A 22,100-nucleotide genomic window follows, 5' to 3' on the forward strand; every position below is an offset into this window, starting at 1 on the left:
GAATTCGGTATTTTTATTAAGCAGTTTGCATAATTTTTGTTAAATGTCACTCTTGTATTATTTTTACATATGTTGGCATGATGCCATTCATAATACAATGTATTTGTTTCTAAATATTGAATACAAGAGTTCGAATATATGGACAACATGGCAATCAATGATTGAAAAAGCTATCTTCTTTTTAATAAACTTTGCAGATTAAAGTTATAAAAATATATTGACTATAGTTTTGTGGCACCTTTTTTTTAAGTCAATTAACTCTACCCATGATTTTGCCTTAACCATGACCTATTTTCTCCTGTATTTATACCCTCACTGCTCCAACTTTACCCATTGATGGAGAGAAGTCAATCTACTATTTTCAGTCAGTCATTCAGCACTCTTTATAGAGTTTCCCATTGTGTGGAAACTCATACAAGGTGATCCATGTAGAAAAAAGTACCACAGGTACACTGCTGTCTGTGCTGGAGCCTGGAGAGATAAGACCAAACTGGCCAAAGGCATGGCATCAGTGCCGTGCTCTCCCACATCCAGAAAGCTTGTTAAAAGCAGTTGAAGATAAAGATACAGCCTATAACCACAGTTTTATACTTCAAGAATAGAATTCTTTATTTGCTATCGCTGCATAAAGATAGCAAAAATGGGGTGAGCTTGGCTTGTTTATGTTATGGAGAGAATCACCTGGGAGAGAATTGGAAATTAGAATAGTAGTGAGGTAATAATGCTCTGAAGGGCCAACATGTAGGAAATCATTTGTAAATTTCTCAGTCTTTCCTTTTCAGTGGGAATCTGTCAGATACTGGACCAAGTAGAGAAGCTGATATAAACTAAGGTTACTGAACAAAATCAGAATAACAAAGCTGAGGGTTATAGACTTTAGAATTTGTCCTTGTACTATTTTCAGCAGTGACAAGGGGAAGTGAGGATTCATTTCTCACCAGATTCTGCTGCCAACTGACTCTACCCCCTTTCCACGCGGTTCTCCAACTATAAACCTCTGTCTAGAGACATAGGCAAGAGTAACTGAGTTTGTATCAGGTATTGGAACTCTCCTTTGTACTCTCCCTTTTCAAACATTGTGTTTCCTATACACTTATCAATGCCACATCCGCTGCAAAGGCTTCTTTTCTGTTCCTTATAAATGCACCTAAACATGCAACATTGGCTGTCTAAAATCCTTTATAGTTGATTTAATTTACAATATGGTAAAACTGAGCACTGATTGGCCAGTAAAAAAAAAAAAAACAACAACAAAAAACCTGATAAAAAGCAGATAAAGTGTATCTATAGATGCAGGAATTAATAAATAATGAAGAGGTTTTTTTAATGTTAGATTATAGAAATTGCTAAATGGTTTTATATAATCCATTTGAGGAAAAAGCTCAATTGTTTGCATTTTTCTTCAATAGAAAACATTGTTTTAGAAAACTGCTGGTATGCTATTGGTTTTTCTGTTTGAGAAATTATGCTTAACAGTCTTTTCAGTTAGATTTATGCTTAACAGTCTTCTGTTTTGACAATACCATGTTTATATTTCTAGTTTCTGTAATATTTGGTAGATAGGTGTTTAATAATTTTAGGAAATGAAAGGTTAGATAACTGCACTCAGTTACAGTGTTCTATAAGTAATAAAGTCTAAAAATTATGCAATTTTCTTATGCCAAAGTAGCTGCTACCTGTCATCTTTTTAAATCATACTCTAAATGTGCCTGAACTATCTTTAGGTGTTTATATTCCCAGAGTCAGTAAAATATAATTAACAGAGAAATTCCTTTCCCTTGTGTGACAGAGCTTAAGAATTTATTTCTTATCTTTCTGAGAGGTCTGGCATTTAATTACTTGCAGGAAAGATTATAGTTCAAAAGAAACTTGGTGGAATTTAGGAGAGAAGTATTTTGGGCTCTCTGGATCAATTTTATTCAAATACCAATTTAAAAAAACTGCCTTTCTATTTCAGGTGCATAAATTTTCTATGTACTATGAGACATGTACCATAAAATTTAAAGAGATAAAAAATGCAAATTGTTTCCATTTACTACAGCATTGCTTTATAATGTTTTGTGTTACAATGTAATGCAGAACTTTATCATTGTCAATATACCTAAAAATAGATTATCATTTCATAGCTAAAAGATTCAGTGTAGTTAGCCAAATGAGTTAACCGAATTGACTGTTTCAGAAAAGTAGTAAAATTATATTAGCAGAAGATAGATTGGATAGAATTTTCATGTAGGTATTCCCATGTAGTAAAAATGGAAGTGACTTAATCTGAATTTATACATGTCAGTTCAACAGCTGTATTGAATGTGTGTGTGCACGTACAGTATTTAAGTATAATTTTTTAATGAAAGTTGTTGCCAAATATTTTGTATGTCTATATATGATATGTATGTATATATTTCATTATATTTTTTCATATAGACATGTATTTAGAAACTATATCAAACCTTTATAAAAGCTATATATATTTATGCATATGTGTTTATCTATAACTATATCTATATATCTTGATAGGCCTCTTGTCAAAGTTATAACCCAGAAATATTTTTATTTTATTTTACTTTATTTTTGGAGAGTCTGGAAGCCATCCCACTGAAATGAAAATATCTAGAAAGTTAGCACTCTTATCTCTGTGTCACTAGGGTAGTTTAACTTCAGTGCTTCTCTTCAAGGTGTAACCATTTCTTGTCAGAATGATAGGAGAAATTTTACTATTGTCTTTATTAATTGAGTAAAGGCACTTAGCTAAAATAAGTATCAATGGCTACCTCAATTGTTAGCTATTTGCCAATTGAATTTGGGGGGAACTACAAAAAGGGTACATAGCAAATAGTGCAGTCAAATCTTCTCACAAGGTGCAGGTTACCTTTCATCTTGAGAATATATGTGTATATAATGGAATTGTAGCTGTTTGCCTGTAAAAAAAAAATGTAGAATTGTGTTTGTTGTTGTAATGTCTTTTTTGCAGATTACATAGTATGTTGTGCTCTAGATATGCTTTGCTTATTCAATAATAAAATGCATTTGTTCACATTACGTGGAGAGGACTTAATTTCCCCAACAGTATTCACACATATCACACTGGCTGTAATGTTAACAAGCACTAGTATGTTTGATCGATGCCCTAGTGGAACTGACATACTAAATAGACTCACAAATAACTATATACAAGGTACAGTGTGTGTAACTGGGTGGGGGGAGAGGATAGGGGGAGTCAAAGAGCACAGAGAAGAGAGAGGAAATTTGAACTCAAAAAACAAAAGGTAGATTGGTAGTTATTTGGGGTCTGGGAGGTAAGGAAAATGGGAAATGTATACTATACTGTATTATATAGTGGAAATTTGCTGAGAGTAGATCTTAAGCACTCTCATCAACACACACACACACACAGAGAATACATGAGGTGATGAATGTGTTAATTAACTGTGCTGAATATTTCAGAATGTATACATAAATCAGCGCAATATACACTTTGTCAGTTATACCTCAGTAAAGGTGGGGAGAGAAGCTAAGAGGGAGAAGAATGAAAAAAACTAAGTGAGGGGACTCAGTATAGGAAGCAGGTGAAATTACTGTAGATTGCAGAGGGCTTTGAAGCCCATCCTAATGAGATTAATTTTTCCCCGAAATCACTATGAATTTAGGGGTTTGTTTATTCATTCACATTATAGGTGGAGTTAGTAGCATGAATACGTCTGATATTCAGGGAGATTCATTTGACATGTTCAGGATAGGTTGGATTGATTGAAGACTAGAATGAAGATCATTTTGCATGCTGTTGCAGTAGTCTAGTTGAAAGTAAGGGTTTGAATAAGGATACTGTAAAAATGGAATAATTTTCATTTTAAAAACAGAAAACTGGAAGATCTGGAATGTAGGGGCTTTTTTGGTATTATTTTTTATTGAGGTAAAGTTGTTGTATGACACAGTATAAATATTTAGGTGGGGTACAGGTTCACACCCTCTTCAAATGTATGGTAAACAGTATCCCCCCACCAAAGCACCCATAATTCTCCATCATAGACCATTGTACCCCCTCCATTCTTTGCTCCCCACCCCCTCTAGTAGCCTCAATGCTATGTAATTCAATTTCTAGGATTTGTTTGGTTTTAGTTTTGTCTGTTATTTTATTTCTTTATATTCCACATGTGAGATCATCCAGTATTTCTCTTTTTTCTGACTTATTTTGCTTAGTATAATCCCCTCCAGCTATATCCATGTTATCAAAAAGACACACAAGAGTTCCTCTTTTCTTTATAGCTGAATACTATTCCATTGTGTATATATGCCCTATTTTTTTAAAAGATTTATTGTTTATGCATACAAGAACTGGGGTACAGGCCAGAGGTGTGGTGGGTGAGAGGATTCACCAGGGACAAAGTGGGATACAGAATAGACAGATGTACTGAAATACATTGCTGAGGGAAACAGTGGGTGAGTCAGGAGAGGTCTGCTGCGCCATGTGGGTATCTCCCTGGCCAGGGATAGAACTTGCGCTGCAGTGGCTGTGGATAGCTTCATAGGCACCTCTTAACCCCTTGTGATACCAGGGAAGCCATATGCCCTATCTTCTTTATATGCTTATCTAACCTTGAGCACGTAGGTTTTTTCTATATCTTAGTTATTGTAAACAGTGGTGCAGTGAACATAAGAATGCATATATAACTTCATATTAGTATTTTTGCATTCATTAGGTAGTTACCTAGGAGTGGAATTGCTCGATCGTGCAGCAAATCTATTTTTAATATTTGAGAAACTTCCTGACTGTTTTCCATAAGGGCTGGACCAACTTACATTCCCACCAACTGTATAGGAGAGTTCCTTTTCCTGCATGTTCTTAGCAACATTTGTTTCTGGGCCATTCCTATGGATGTGAGGTGGTAACTCATTGTGGTTTTTATTTGCATTATCCTTATAACTGAAGATGAGCATTTTTTTCATGTGACTGTTGGCTGCCTTATGTCTTTGGAGAAATGCCTTCTGCCCATTTTCTGTTACTTGTTTTCTTATTGTTCAGTTATATGAGTTCTTGGATATTAACATGTTCTTTGGATGTATGATGTGCAAATATTCCCATTTAATAGGGTGTGTTTTCATTTTAATATTTTTTCCACTGTACAGAATCTTTTCAGTTTGATATAGTCCTGTTTGTTTATTTTTTTGCTTTTTTCCCCCTTGTTGTTGTAGTCCAGTTGTCAAAAACCTCACTGAAGTGAAAGTCATGGAGTGCTTTGCTTGTGTTTCACTCCATGTATCTTATGGTTTGAAGTCTTATGTCCAAGTCTTTGATCTATTTTGAATGAAGATCCATTTTGAATGATCTCCTTTGTGTTCATTTATGTGTATGGTATGAGTGATCTAGTTTCATTCTTTTGCATACAGTTTCCCAATTTTTCCATCACCATTTGTTGGAGAGACTTTTTCCACATTGTATGTTCTTAGTTCCTTTGTTTTAAATTAACTATACATGTAAGTGTGGGCTTATTTATGACTCTCAGTTCTAGTCCATTAGTGTGTGTATTTAATTTTATTCCAATACCAACCAAACTATTTTGATTGCTATAACTTTGTAGGATAGTTTGGAGTTTGGGCATATGATACCTCAATTCTTTTTTGTCAGGATTGCTTTGGCTACGTGGAATCCTTTGTAATTCCATATAAATTTCAGTAATATTTGAATAATGCCTTTGAAACTTTAATAGGGATTGCATTAAATCTGCATATTACAGTGGATAACATAGCCATTCTAACAATATCAATTCTCCCAAATCATGAGTATGGTCTATCTTTCCATTTCCTTGTGTCTTCTTTTATGTCTTTTAACAATGTCATATAGTTTTCATTGCACAGTCCTTCACCTCCTTTCTTATTTCCTTTACTCCTAGATATTTAATTATATTTTATTTGATTGTAGACAGGATTGTTTTCTTTGTTTCATTCTTTTTTAGTTCCCTATTTGCATATCAGAATGCAACAATATACCGAGTAATTCTTTTAATGTATTGCTAAATTTGGTTTGCTAAGGTTTTATGAGGATTTTTGCATTTTTTTGTTCATTAGGGATATTAGTTTGTAGTTTTCTTTTTCTGTGATATCCTTGTCTGATCCTTAGTATCAACATGAAATAAATTTGAAAAATTTTTGGAAGAGTTTGAGATGGGTAGATAATAATTCATCTTTGGCAGTTTAGTAGAACTCACTAGTGAAACTATTCTTAGACATTTGTTTTTTGGGATACAGTTGATTACTGTTTCAATTTCCTTGATTGTAATTGGTTTGTTCACATTTTCTTTTAACTGATTCAATCTTGGAAAGTTGTTTGCTTCTAAAAACTTGTTCATTTCTTCTAGATTATCCAGTTTGTTCACATAATGTTCAGTTTCATAGTAGTCCCTTGATCCTCTGTATTTCTGTCATGTCTGTAGAAACTTACCCCTTTCTTTCCTGAATCTATTTATTTGTTTTCTCTCCAATTTTTGTGATTTCCCCTTTATTTCTAATGACTTTTAATTTTATTTGTTCTTTTTCTGGTTTCTAGAGTGTAAGGGTTAGATTATTTGAGAGTCTTCTTTTTTCTTGATATGGGCTTATATTATATAAACTTTTTCCTCTTAGTACCCCTTTTGCTACATCCATTAGGTTCTGATAATTCATGTCTTCATTTTCTTCTGGCTCCAGGCATGTTTTAATTTCTCTCTTAATTTTCTCATTAACCCAGTAGTCATTTAATAACATGCTGTTCAGTATCCATATAGTTGAGATTTTTCCCACTTCCTTCTTTTGGTTGATTTCTAGTTTGATACTATTATGATCAAAAAAGATACTTGATAGAATTTTAATATTTGTGAACTTACTGATATTTGTGATCCAAAATGTGGTGTCTGTGAAAACTCTGAAAAGTTTCCATGTGCATTTGAGAAAGAATGCGTACTAAACCTTTGGGAATGGAGTGCCCAGTAAATGACTAGTAAGCGCATCTGGTTCAATTCCTCATCTAAGGCTTTTGTATCCTTATTGATTTTGCTATTTGGTTGATCTGTCCATTGAAATAAGTGGGGTGTTGAAGTCCCCTATACTCTTGTGTTGCTGCTAAGTCTGCCTTTAGATTTGTTAATAGTTGATTTATATATTTTGATGTTCTTTCATTTGGCACATGTACTTATTCATAAGTATTATGTCTTTGTGATGTATTGATCCCTTATTTATTATGTAATGTCCATCTGTTCCATGACCTTTTTTAACTGAAAGTCTATTTTATATAAGTATGACTGCCTCTGCTTTTTTTAGGGTGGTATTTGCTTGTAGGATTTTTTTCCAACCTTTTATTTTGAACCTATATTTATCTTTGTAAGTCAGATGGGTCTCCTGGAGACTTTTTGATCCAGCCAGCCACTCTGTGCCTTTTGATTGGTGAATTCAGTCTATTACATTAAGTACGATTATTGATAATGTCTTGCTCCTGCCAGTTTGCCTTTAGTTTCCTTTTTCAATTTTTTTAATTGATCTCCTTTGAACTTTGTATTTTAGGAGAGGGCTAGTTTTGGCAAACTCTTTTAGTTTTTGTTGCATTTAGATAATCAGATGTTCTGTTAGCTTTGTGGACTTGTGTATTTAGTTCTTTCTCCAAGATTGGGATGTTTCCTTCTATTATTTCTTTCTATTATCTCTCCTCCTCTTCTCTGTCTGTTCTCCTCCCCATTCTGGAATACCCATTATCCTTATGTTGGCTTCCTAGTAGAGTCAGATAGTTCTCTATGTGCTGCCATGTATTTTTTTTCCCACATCTTATTATTTCTCTCTTCTTCACCTGATTGATTTGTGTATTGCCATTGTTGAGGTTACTGTTTGAGTCTCCGTTTGGTCTATTCTGCTTCCATACTTTCTTCAAATATTTTGTTTTCTTGAGTTCTTTACATCTTGAATCTGTTGTTTTCTCATTTAAAACTTCAGTATCTACCTTCTCCTCATTGATTTTATTTCTGAGCTAATTTGTTTTTATGAATTTTCTGTATCTCTTTGATTAACCTTTCTAAGTTCATTTAAATGAAAATTCCCTTTTTGTATTTTCTTCTATCTCTTCAGTTTTATTACAGAAATTTTGAACTCTCTGAATGTAACATAAAAGCTTCCATTTTTGTGGTTGGGTTCTGGAGAGTTGTTCTCTCTTGTGATGTCATATTCTGTGAAGTCTCAAGGTACCATGTTTTTGGTTTTGGGGTTTGGGGTTTTTTGGGTTTTTTTTTTTCCCTCCTGCCTGTTTTGTTCCTTTAGGTTTCTCTATAACAGTAGCTTAGAGAATTGAACTACTTTCACTTTTCCTAAAGCAGACTGCAGGGCCTTTTTCCATTTGATTTGATTGTAGTTTTTTTTCCTTTGTTGTCTTCCTAATACATGTTGCTGTGTCATCAGGGTGGAGAGAGGCCTGGAGTTCTATCTGGTGGGATGAAGTGCCACTAGAAAATCACCTCCTATACACTTTGACACACCCTGCATATACACCTCTGGGAGGTGTTGTTGCTAGACTCTTGTGATAAACAGCTGGGCTTCAACTTACGTGCTTTTTCCTCCCATCCAGGATTTCTATAACTACCTATATAATTTAGTAATATCCTGAGGCACCCAGTAATTGAAAAATAAGTGTATCATATATGAAATTATTATAGAGGTACATTTCAGCTGCTAGTTGCTGAAGTGTTAGGAATTGTTATCACTACAATGAAAATGAAAGTTTATGAACTAGAGCACCAATACATTCATCTGTGCTACTAGAGAATCTTTAATCATTCTCACTTTGGGCTGTTTTAATTTTTTTTTTGAAGTCTCTTAGTCTGTTTCGGCTGCTATAACAGTAATTCACTATAAATTGGGTAGCTTCATTAAATAGCAAAAATTTATTTCTCACAGTTCTGAAGGCTAAAAAGTCTAAGATCAAGGTGCAAGCAGCAAGAAAGCTCTTTGGAGTCTATTCTATAAGGGAATGACTCTACAACTTCATGTCCTAATCACCTCCCTGGGGCTTAAGTTTTCAACATATAAGTTTTATGGGGCACAAACATTCTGTTCATAATATGGAGTAAGCTGCACTTTGGAAACTATAATCTGTCACCAGAAAATATTTTGTTCTTTTCTTATATGAAAATGTTCAGCGTATATTAAACTTCATATAGAGTCAGGGTCAATGATTTTTTTTCTTCTTATGTATTAGGTTTTATAATGAAAGTTAGCAGGAAGAGTCACTTAACATAAGCTTTTTTCCAGTAAGTTAGTAAAGTACATTCATTCAGATAAGGAATGTGTAATTGTAGAGCCAATTTTGTTGTTATTATTCTACCTCAGTACCTGATAATTAATGTAAGCAATGAAAATAATAAAGCATTTCTGTCTAGCTCTGATGATAACTGCAGAGAGACTTTTTAAAGCAGAAGTAATGCCTTTATATTTCCATACTTAAGCTTAAAAAATTTTAAATGCATTAAGGATGACTTTAGGAAAACTGAAAAGCGTCAAAGAATAACTACTACTATCATGCTTGTGCTATAAGAAGCACTTAGGACTCCCTTTTTTTTTTCATGTCATAACACTATATATTTTCAGTGAGATACATATTGAGTAAGATGACTCTCAGAATGATTATAGCTTGGATTTTGTGTTTTCTTGTAGCTGCTAGGTGAACTGATACTGGACCGACACAACTTTGCCATTATGACAAAGTATATCAGCAAGCCAGAAAACCTCAAACTGATGATGAACCTCCTTCGAGATAAAAGTCCCAACATACAGTTTGAAGCCTTCCATGTCTTTAAGGTAAAGTAAAAGCTATGGAAATACTGCAGTGGGTTTTTATTTTTGAGTTTCTAATGGCATACTCCCTACTGCTTACTCTCCGTGTACTTAAGAGAAAATTAAATAAGCAGTCTTTATTTTTGCATGATTTAAATGAAATTTTAGAGTGCTCTTAATGAATGCCCATTTATTTCTGAAAGTTTTGCTAACTAACCCATATTTCTAAATATTTTTTACTAAGAAAGTAGGTGAATGCTGTTTCTCAAACATTTCTAAATCAATGATTGAACTAGAACCTAAACCATAAGTGTCAGAATTTGAATGCTTTCTTCTCTGCCAATCACCCTCTCTTTAAGCCTTAAGTAAAGCACTGGAGAAACACATGGATTACTACTCACTTTTATTACTTGTTTATAAATATTTTTTTAATAGTTTTTTCAATGTTCTATTTTTTTCCTCTGATATAAAAGAAAAATCACCTCCTATACACCTTGACAACAGATTTTATTCAAAAAGTAGGGTAGGTAATGGACATCTAATCTATAATCCCATACTCATAACTATTGTAAAGATTTCAGTAAATTTTATTTCTCTGTGCATGTGTTTGAGAGTTTTTTCCACATCTGTAGTTACATCATATGCAAAACTGATATAATTTTATCACATAATGCTATACCATAAATGAACACTATTCATTGTTATATATATGATTTTTAAGTTAGTAATTTTTATTGTCATCATAGTTCATTATTCAGTATATTTACTCTAGTTTATATATTCCTGTATCATTTATATTTTGGTTATTTCCATGCTTTCCTACTATAAAATGTAATGCTTTTATGTATCCAGCTAGTTTTTTCCATACTTAAGAATTTTTTTCCTCTAAGAAAGAAATCTAGAGTAGAAATAAAAGGGTTCAGAATTGCAGTATTTTTTCTTTGTCTTTTTAACAAATACTCAGTGATAGAATATATATCTATAAATGGGAGATATGACACTTTATAAGGTTATATAATTGTTGGCCTTAGCAGGTTATAAAAATTAGTTTATCTTTCAGCCACCAGTTTTATATTGTGCAGAAAGCCACTGGAACAATTCAAGTCCCAAATTAATTTATTAATTCCATTCAAATCCCAACAGGACTTTTTCCTCAAACTTGATAAGTCAGTTCTAAAATTTGTATAGCGGTAGGTCAATGACCTAAAATGATATGACAGGGCTTCCCCGGTGGCGCAGCGGTTGAGCGCTGGGTTGCGAAGCTGCCCGCAGCCTCTGCAGCGCCGGTTCGATCCCCAGCTGCTCCCTGGCCACTGGAGGAGGGTCCCACATGGCGCGCAGACCTCTCCTGCTGCCCCGCTGCTCCCCTCAGCAGTGTACTTAGGTCCTCTGGCCTGCTCTGCTCCCTGCTCTGGCTCTGGTGAATTCTCTCACCCTCCCGTGCTTCTGACTGTACCCAGTGCTTGTATAAATCAATCAGTTAATCAATCAATCAATCTTTAAAAAATAATAAAAAAATAAAAAATAAAATGACATGACAGTTTGATCCTAAAATGACCCAAAGAACGAGGCGGGGGGGGAGGGAGTTTGCCCTATTCAATATGAACACTTATTATGGATTTACAGTAAATGAAAACAGTATTTTATTGGCATAGAGATTAATAGAACAACAAAAACAGAGTAGAAGGCCCAGGTATAAATCAATGAGAATACAATAATTGATTCTGATATTAGAGGGATTACAAATCAGTGATAAAAGGGTTAACTAATAAATGGTTCCAGAGTAAGGGATGATCTGTATAGAAAAGCCTACCCTCTGCTATACTCAGAAATAAACTCTAGGTGAAGAACTACACTTGAAAAGCAAATTTTTTAATCTTTACAAGTGAAAGTAGGAAATTATATGATTAAATTATAAGAAATAAAAATCACAACTCATAATAGGAAATATTAATAAGTCTGACCACATTATAAATTGGACACATTCTGTGCGAAAAGACATAATAAGCAAAGTGAAAAGATAGGATAGAATGACACAACTGATAATCATTGATTAAAAAAGCTGTTTATGGACAAATGGGCAAAGAGTACGATCTGCAAATTAGGAACCCTGTTGCAACTGTTAAGTGAAGATGCTATTCTCATTCGTAATCACAGAAATTACCATCTGAAATATCAGTATCACTTCACATTCTTCATATTAGCAAAAATGTTGAAACCTGACAATGTCAAATGCTGTTGGAGGGCAGTGGGAACTCTCATACACCGTAAATTGGTACAACCATTTAGGAAAGCAGTTTAGCCAAATACAGAAGAAAGTATTTAGCAAAATAAAGAACTGAAAGTGAAAATACCCTTCAACCCTGAAATCTCATTTCTCAGCCATTTCCTGGAGACACTCTTTTAAACATGTGCATCAGGAACCATGTTTAAAAATGTTTGTTGCAACATTGCTTAGAATTAATAGAGTTATATGGATCAGTAAGATAAATCTCAGATAAAACATTGAGTAGATATTTAACCTTAAAAAGATGTTACTTATTTAAATTTCGAAAATATTCAAACAGCACTATGCATGGAACATACATATGCATTATTGTCCAAAAGCCATGGGAATGGTAAACACTGATTCAGGATAAGGGATCACTTGGGGGAGATGTAGGTAAAATCATGAAGTAGTGTTCAGAAACCTTTAATTGTAAGGCCTCCCTGGTGGCCTAGGGGTTAAGTCTCAGTGCTGTCACCTATCACTGCTATGGCCTGAGTTTGATCCCCACCCAGGGAGCTAATCCACATATGGCACAGCAGACCTCTCCTGTCTCTCCCACTGCTCCCCTTACCAGTAAATCCGGTGCTCACTCTGGTGCTCACTCAGAGTGCTCCCCACTCTGTCTCTGGTGAATTCTCTCACCCCCACACCTCGGGCCTACACCCCAGTTCTTCTCTCTCGCTCGCTCTCTCTCACACACACACACACACCTTTATATCTGTAATGTTTTATTTAAAAATATGAAGACATACGTAGCAAAAATACTGATAGGGATGAAGGAAACATGAATCCTCCATGTATTATTCTGTTAGAATTATTTCATAAGAAATAAACACAGGGGAAAAGGTGGGGAAGAAAAGAAACACAAATTGGATGAAAGAAAAATAGGCTGTTGTAGGACTGGAAAATGTTTAGATAGTATAAAATGATAGACTCTCTTAAGACCCTCTGATTGACGAAACTATAGAAGGCTGTATGTTATATCATTCAGCTTCCACATAATTTTAATGTCATCCTAAGTGATAACATGCTTCGTATAATTTTTTTAAAAAATAAATTGTTATAGAGTACTCAATGGGTGGCAAAATAGAAACAACCAACTTCTGTTCTCTAAGAACATCAGAATTTAGATCATATAATCCCATTGGATTGGACATAATAAGTGCATTTAAAAATACTTGATTAGGGGGCCTCCCCGGTGGCGCAGCGGTTGAGCGCTGGGTTGCGAAGCTGCCCATGGCCTCTGCGGCCCGGGTTCGATCCCCAGCTGCTCCCCGGCCACCAGAGGAGGGTCCCTCATGGCGTGCAGACCTCTCCTGCCGCCCGCTGCTCCCCTCAGCAGTGTACTTCGGTCCTTCTGCCTGCTCTGCTCCCCGCTCTGGCTCTGGTGAATTCTCTCACCCTCCCGCGCTTCTGACTGTACCCAGTGCATGTATAAACAAAACAAACAGGGCCTCCCCTGGTGGCGCAGCGGTTGAGCGCTGGGCTGTGAAGCTGCCTGCAGCCTCTGCAGCGCCGGTTTGATCCCCGGCTGCTCCCCCGCCACCTGAGGGAGGGTCCCACATGGCACGCAGACCTCTCCTGCCGCCCGCTGCTCCCCTCAGCAGTGTGCTTCGGTCCTTCTGCCTGCTCTGCTCCCCGCTCTGGCTCTGGTGAATTCTCTCACCCACCCGCGCTTCTGACTATACCCAGTGCTTGTATAAATAAATAAATAAAATAAAAAAAATTTAAAAAAATAAATAAATAAACAAAACAAACAAACAAATAAATAAATAACATGCCTCTATTAAAAAAAAAAATACTTGATAGGGCCACCCTGATGGCACAGGGATTAAATCTCAGCATTATGAAGTAATCGACAGCCACTGCAGCACAAGTTCGATCCCTGGCCAGGGAGCTAACCCACATGGCACAGCAGCCTCTCCTGTCTTGCCCACTGTGCCCCTCAACGGTGTATTTCAGTGGATCTTCCAGTTTTGCTTCCCACTCTATCTCTGGTGAATCCACTCACAACCCCACCCCGCCCCACCGCCGCCCACACCTCTGGCCTACACCCCAGCTCTTGTATGCATAAATAAATAAATCTTTAAAAAAAAAAACACCACCCTTTCATTTTGCAAGTGAGGAAATAGATCCAGATGGATTTGCTCACAGTCATTTCTGGCAACTAAGCCGGAACATAATCCCAGGTCTCCTGAATCCCATCCAATGCTTTACCTCCATACATCATCCTGCTCATGAGTAACAGAAAAAAATATTAAATGACATCTCATTCAAACCCCTGAATTTATCAGCAAGCTAATGAAAATCAGCTACTACTAACCCAGGCATTTTCGGGCCTCCCTGGTGGCGCAAGGGGTTAAGCACAGCACTATGAAGCTATCCGCAGCCTCTGCAGCCTGAGTTCAATCCCTGGCTTGGCCAAGGAGCTACCCACATGGCGCAGCAGACCTCTTCTGTCTTGCCCAATGCTCTCCTCAGCAGTGTATTTTGGTCAGTTTGCCTGTTCTGTTCCCCACTCTGTCTCTGGTGAATCTTCTCACCGCCCACACCTCTGACCTGTACCCCAGTTCTTGTATGCATAAATAAATAAATCTTTTTAAAAAAATGGCATTTTCAATAATATGTTTCACATTATCAGTACCTGATGGACGAAGCTTTGGGGGAAAAACTATTAATAAAGGAAGGAGAAAAACTCCAGGACTCAGCAGTCACTTTTTCTTAACAAAATATGTTTCTGGCATGCAAACAATTCAGTTCATTTTGCAGCAGAGGGAACATAGTTAGGGTATAGGGTAGGTCCAGGTTTATGCACATACAAGTAAACAAGTGGCCAACTGTTTTTATTTTTAATTTCATGTGAAATTAAAATTTAATTAAAATTAAAATTTAATTTCATGGGGTACAGGCCAGAGGTGCGAGGGGTGAGAGGATTCACCAGAGACAAAGTGGGAAGCAGAACAGGCAGTTCTACTGAAATACACTGCTGGGTGGAACAGCGGGCAACTCAGGAGATGTCTGCTGCACCTTGTGGGTCACCTCCCTGCCCAGGGATCGAACTCATGCTGCACTGGCAACAGATTGCTTTCATAGTGCTGCATCTTAACCCCTTGTACCACCAGGGAGGCCCCAAGGGGTTTTTTTAATGTTTTTTTAATTTATATCTTTTACATCACTGTGTATTCCTCATAAATTTCCCATCACCAGTTCACCTGTGAACCATCACCATAGTCCCTTGTGCTCTTTTCTCCCCTGTTTTGATCCCTCTTCTTCCCACTCCCTCACAGAATGTCTCTGATTTATGGTTACCTGCTAATTTTTTTTTTATTATTGTTATTTTTTTTCTCATCCCTTTTTTGGTTCCCCTGTATTCCTCCTAAAAGTGAAACCATTTGATATTTTTCTTTTTCCTTATGACTTATTTCACTAAGCATGATCCCTTCTAGCTCCATCCATGTTGCTGCAAATTGCCATGAATTTATCTTTTTTGATTGCTGAATAGTATTCCATTGTGTATAGATATATACCACATCTTCTTGATCCAGTCATCTAATTTTGGGCATTTGGGTTGTTTCCATAGCTTACCTTTTGTAAACAGTGCTGCAATAAACATAAAGGTGCAGGTATCCTTTTGAATTAGTGTTTTTGTGTCCATTGGGTAGATTCCTAGGAGTAGAATTGCTGGGTCATATGGTAGTTCCATTTTATTAGTTTGAGAAACCTCCACAAGCTTTCCGTAGTGGTTGGACCAGTTTGCATTCCCATCAGCAGTAGGAGAGTTCCTTTTTCTCTACATCTTCACCAACATTTGTTGTTACCTGCTTTTTTTTTTTTTTTTTAATGTGTGCCATTCTCACTGGTGTAAGGTGGTATCTCATTCTGGTTTTGATTTGCATTTCCCTAATTATAAGTGATGTTGAACATTTTTTCATATACCTGTTGGCCATTTACTTTTCCTCTTTGGAAAAGTTTCTTTTTAGCTTTTCTGCCCATTTTTTGACTGGATTGTTTGTTTTTATTGAGTTGTGTGAGCTCTTTGTAGATTTTTGTGGTCAATCCTTTATCAGTTATATTCTGTGCAAAAATTTTCTCCCAATCAAGAAAATTTTTGCACACAACACTAATGATAAAGGACTGATCACAAAAATTTACAAAGAGCTGATGAGACTCAACAAAAACAAAGAAAATAATCCAATCAAAAATGGGCAGAAGAGCTAAAAAGAAACTTTTCCGAAGAGGAAATGCAAATGGCCAACAGGCATATGAACAAATGTTCAACATCATTTGTAATCAGAGAAATGCAAATCAAAACTACAATGAGATACTATCTTACACCAGTGAGAATGACACATAATAAAAAAACTAGCAACAGTAAATATTGGCAAGGATGTGAAGAAAAAGGAACTCTTCTGCACTGCTGGTGGGAGTGCAAACTGGTCCAATCACTATGGAGAGCTGTGTGGAGATTCCTCGACCTACTAAAGATAGAGCTTCCATATGATCCAGCAATTCCACTCCTAGGTATTTACCCAAAGGACACAGAAACCTTAATTCCAAAGGCCTGTGCCCCTACATTTATAGCAGCACTATTTATAATAGCTAAGCTATGGAAACAACCCAAATGCCCCAAAATAGATGACTGGATCCAGAAGATGTGGTACATATACACAATGGAATATTACTCAGCAATCAAAAAAGATAAATTCATGCAATTTGCAGCAACATGGATGGAGCTGGAAGGGATCATGCTCAGTGTAATAAGCCAGAAAGAAAAAGAAAAATACTGGATGGTCTCACTCATAGCAGGAATTTAGAAAACCTAAGAAAGGGACCAGGAAAAAGATTAATTATAATTAAATAAAAATCAAAATCAACAAGCAACTATAAACCAGAGACACACTACTACGGGGTCGGCGGGGAGAGGAAGGATGAAGGTCAAATAAGGGGGGTGTGGAATTGTATGGGGAATATAACCAAAATGAAAATGCATACATTGTACAAAGATGAAAAATGATGTAAGAATTATATAAAATAAAATATTTTTAAAAAATTTCTCCCCATCAGTAGGAGGGTATCTCTTTGTTTTGGTTAGTGTCTCTTTTGCTATACAGAAGCTTTTTAGTTTAATCTAATCCCAGTATATCTTTTCCTTCACTTTCTTTGCTTTGGGGAATGTGTCTTTAAAGATGTTACTGAGATGTATGTCATGTAGTGTTTTGCCTATATTTTCTTCTATATATTTTATGGTTTCAGATCTTAACGTTCAAAATGAAAGGTTTTAATTAAATTCTAACATCTGGTTCTAAGATAATAGTTTTGGGAAACCTTTGTCTCTGTGATCCTGGCTCTCGTAAATGTGTGTCCCATATAATAAACGTAGGAATTAGCTATGAGCTGATCTCCCTTTCTTTACTGTTAACCTCCTAATAGCAAAGGATTGTGTTGCTACTTCCCACCAAGCTATGAAGGGAGGGGCAGAGCAGGAGGGGAAGTGATGGGTGAGCTGTGCCTTTTGGTTCACCACTCTAAACTGCTCAACCTGGGCATAGCCTGAGTGTATTACTCTATCATTTAGATCCTAGGAGTTGGCCACAACAAAGTAAAAAGCCGGCTTGACAAATCATCAAGTATATAGTACAAGATGGATTCTAGATGAATAGAATAATTTCATTGCAATTCTACTAAGAAAAAAAAAATGCTGAGTTGTAGATTAATTTAGTGAAAGACTAACCATGAATTAGCCATTTCCTTGGGAACCCATTGTTCAGCCGGTCACCTATTTCCGTCACCATTTTCCAAATCTCGTGTACTTATACGGAGTAGTTGAAACCAAGTGAACTTAGCTATGAGCTTGTTTACTAATTTTTTTCCCAGAAATTGTAATGGTACAGTAAAAAAAAAAATCAACTGTCACCTTAATGTTTTATCATCCACTTTTACGTAGTGGAGAATGCTCAACATCTTTATTTGATCTCATTTTAGCTTATATAACAAATAGGCATAGCAGAAAAAGTGAAAAACTATAATTAAGATCTCACTACTCGTTTCTACTTTTTAAAGTACTTTCTTTAAAATTACAGAAAATAATCAATTCTAGGTGTGTTTATAGAAAGGTTTACAATTTGGTGGCTTACAGCCAATTTTAGCACTGTTACCAAATGCTCGTGGCTCAGTTTGCAATCTGCTGCTGAATATTTATAGTATTACCTACTTTAAAAAATACTTTGTAGTATCCTTGATTATTACAGCACTATTTATAGTAGCTAAGATATGGAATAGCTGTTCCCCACCCTGTCTCTGGTGAATCCTCACACCCTCCCACGCATCTGGCCTGTACCCCAGTTCTTGTATAAATAAATAAATCTTTGAAAAAAAAAAGATATGGAACAACCTAAATGCCCCAAAACAGATGAACAGATTGAGAAGATGTGGCATATATATATATATACACACACACACAAACACATACACCCCCAATGGAATACTATTCAGCAATCAAAAAAGATAAACTCATGCCTTTCACAACAGCATGGATGGAGGTGGAAAGGATTATGCACAGTGAAATAAGTCAGAAGGGAGAAAAATATTGGATGGTACAAGTGTGTAGTAGGAATATAGGGAAGCTGAGCAAAGTGTCAAAAAAAAAAGATAAGACTTGCAGGCAAGCTATAGATCTGAGGCATACAGCATGGGAGAGGAGAGAGGGAGAGGGGTCAAAATAGGGGAGCGAAGAGCACAAGGGACTATGGTGATAGTTCACAGGTGATGTGGTGGTGGGAGATTTACAGGGACTGCACCAGAGGGGAGAAATCAAACAATGTATAAAAATGAACAATGGCGTAGGAAAATTAAAAAGTGTAATAAAAAAATAAGTAAAGATTTTGGTGTAAAAAATATATTTTTAGTAGTATATAAGGAAAAGGAAGGCTTTATTTTATATTTGAATATTATTAGAATAAGAAAAATTTTTAAGTTGCTTTTCCTTGTGATTTTGGAAAAATACATAGTTTCATATATAATTTCCATAATGGTGTATAATTTGTAGATCCCAAAGACTTGCATTCCAAAATATTAAAGCAATTATAATAACAATATCAATTTGTAGTCCTGACTATATCTTAAATGGTAGTCAGCTGCAAGTAAGAAAAAGCTGTAAGTAAACATAATAAGTGGAATAGTAGGTTATAAACCATTGTATACAGAATACAAGCCCACTTTTGTCTAATATTATTTATATATGACTACTCATACAGAAAAAAAAAATTACTGGAAGGGTTTACACCAAGTACACTCAGTGGTTATCTCTGAGTGGAGGAATTGAGTGATGTATTTTTTCTTCTTTGTGGCTTGTCCACTTCTCTGTTTCCCTAGTTTTCCACAGGCATCGCTGTTACACTCAGTGACGAGAAGCCTGGGGGCAGTGATGAGGAGGAGTTCATGAGATTCTAGAGATGTTGAAAGCATCCTGTACTTTCTGGCCTGTTTTCCTTCTTTATTCATAGCTCTCCCGGGGCTTTCATTCCTCCCTTGATGTGCAGCACAGCCCGATCTGCTGCGGGTTCCTGATGCTCTAGATAGCAGCCAACTGGCAGAGGCAGAGATTGTGTCCTTCTTTCTTAAACGGGAAAACATTGCCTGTTTCTTATCAGTACTAATAAATATGTGTCAAAATATTCTAAATAATTGTATTGCTTAGATTTGTATTCATTTGGGATGGTGAACCTGTGGAATAAAAAAGGTCTTATTTTACACTTTCATAGAATGGTATTTTACTATGAGTAATTCCATTTAACTGTAACGTGAACCCCAATTTCAAATTCACTGACAAGGCATTTCAGACCTAGAACAAGCCGCCATCAATCAGGTTAGCAAATCAGAGCCTAGCCTTCTACTATCTAAGTTAGCATAAATCCCTCTTGGAAAAAATAGAATTTGAATGAAATGAATGAATATGTGTAAGACCATGCATTTTTTTACCTGATAAAAAGCTTTCGAATTTAAAATAGAGAGCACGGATGTTCTTAGTTTTCTGAACTAAAACAGTTGAATTGTGGTTGTAATGCTGCCTTTCTCCAGCCTAGCAAGAACTCTATATCTAACTGTTTGAGACATGTTGTGTAAATGAACAGGTACAGCCCTAAGACTATATTCTAAAAAGAAGTTGCAGGTAGTTTCAGTTGTTTAAGTCTGTCACACAGTGCATGGATTCTGGATTCAGTGACTTGATCAGTGATAACTACCTACAAATTCCACGGTATTTTACATTTATTTTGGATGGAAACAGAAGCTTAGTTTGTTCAATATATTTAACCTTTTTTTTTTTTAAGAAAGAAAAGCTGTTAATGAATTATATATGGTCACCATAAAATGCTATACGATTTCTAACTAAACTGCATAGCACTCCCTTATAAACAAATGTTAACAAGAAGAGCCACACATTTGGCTCTAGGATGTGATTTCCTAACATACTAATAGGTATTAAACATCAGAAATTTTATAAAAATGTAAATAGGACTGGAGTACTTTTTTTAAAATAGGTAAAATATTAGTTTATTGTAGTTAAATCACATAACATAAAATTCACCACTTTAACCATTTTCAAGTGTACAAGTCAGTGGCATTTAGTATATTTACAGTTATGCAGCAATCAACCACTATTAAGTCCAGAACATTTTTATCACCCCAAGAGGAAACCCTGTACCCATTAAGCAATTAAGTATCCACCCCTGACAACCACTAATCTGCTTTCTGTCTCTATGAATTTGCCTATTCTGGGTTTTTAATAGAAATAGAATTATACATGTGGCCTTTTGTGTCTGATTACTTTCATGGCATAATATTTTCAGGACTCATCCATAAGCTAGCATGATCAATACTTCATCCCTTTTTATGGCTGAATAATATTCCTGTGTGTATGTGTGTCTGACATTATGTTTATCCATTCATGGGTTGATGTACTTCTGGCTATTACAGTAGTGCTGCTGTAAACATTACAAGGTTGTTTTTTTTTTTTTTTAAATAAATATTTCCATTCTTTGGGTATATACCCAGAAATGCGATGCTCAGTTTTATGGTAATTTGATGTAAAGCTATCTGAGGTACTACCAACCTATTTTCCATAGAGGTTATACTATTTTGCATTCCCACTGACAGTGTACAAGGTTCCAAATTCTCCCCTTCCTCACCAACACTTACTATTTTCAGTTTGTTACTGCAGTTATCCTAGTAGGTGTGGAGTGATATTGTGGTTTTAATTTGTATTTCTTAATGACTAATGATGCCAAGCATTTTTCATATGCTTACTTCTATATTTTTAGTTAATTTCTGTTTATGGTTTTTATTTTCCTCTTTTCCATGTAGATATCCTGTTGTCATGTGTCAAATTTTTTTTTATCATGAAATATGTTGTCAAACACTTCTTCAGCATCGATAGAAATGATTATATAGTTTTTCCTCAATGTATTAATGTGGTATAGTAGTTTCCAGGAGCTGCCAAAGCAAACTATCATAGGTTGAATGGCTTAAAATAAATTTTCTCTCAGTTCTGGAGACTCGACTGAGATTGTGGAGACTGTCAGTAAGAATCTGATCTATGCCTCTCTCCTAGCTTCTGGTTGTTGTTAGCAATTCTTGTCATTCCTTGGATGTACAAACCCAATCTGTTTTCATCTTCACATGGCAATTTTTTCCTGTATAATCTGTGTGTTTCTGTCCAAATTTCCCTCTTCCTATAAAGACATTAAGTCATTGCATTGGGACACACCTTAATCTACTATGACCTCACCTCAACTTGATTTTATCTGTAAAGCCCCTATTTCCAAATAAGGTCATATTCACAAGTACAAGGGTTAGGACTTGAAGGTACAAAGTTCAACCTAGTACATGACATTGATTAATTTTATTATGTTTAAGCACCTTGTATTTCTAAAATAGACCCCACATAGTCTTTGGCATATAATCCTTTTAATATGAGGCAAAAGTTGGTTTGCTTATATTTTGGTGTGTGTACTTTTACATCTTTGTTTATAAAAGCGATATTGGCCTGACAATT

At 35.7% G+C, this 22,100-nt stretch overlaps 1 protein-coding gene across 8 annotated transcripts in view; it reads left to right on the forward strand.

Annotated features, from left to right (window-relative positions):
• The window catches only part of CAB39L (calcium binding protein 39 like), a 101,930-nt gene that overhangs the window by 75,486 nt on the left and 4,344 nt on the right, over window positions 1–22,100 (forward strand). For all 8 annotated transcript variants that reach the window (XM_054701294.1, XM_037527301.2, XM_054701295.1 and 5 more), the window contains one exon: window positions 9,661–9,804. In XM_054701294.1, the coding sequence (XP_054557269.1) occupies window positions 9,661–9,804 (144 nt within the window). The remainder of the gene's footprint in view (window positions 1–9,660; window positions 9,805–22,100) is intronic.

This window comes from Talpa occidentalis, unplaced genomic scaffold (assembly GCF_014898055.3).
Source record: "Talpa occidentalis isolate TD23 unplaced genomic scaffold, MPIMG_talOcc4v2.1 talOcc4.5, whole genome shotgun sequence".
Taxonomy (NCBI): Eukaryota; Metazoa; Chordata; class Mammalia; order Eulipotyphla; family Talpidae; genus Talpa; species Talpa occidentalis.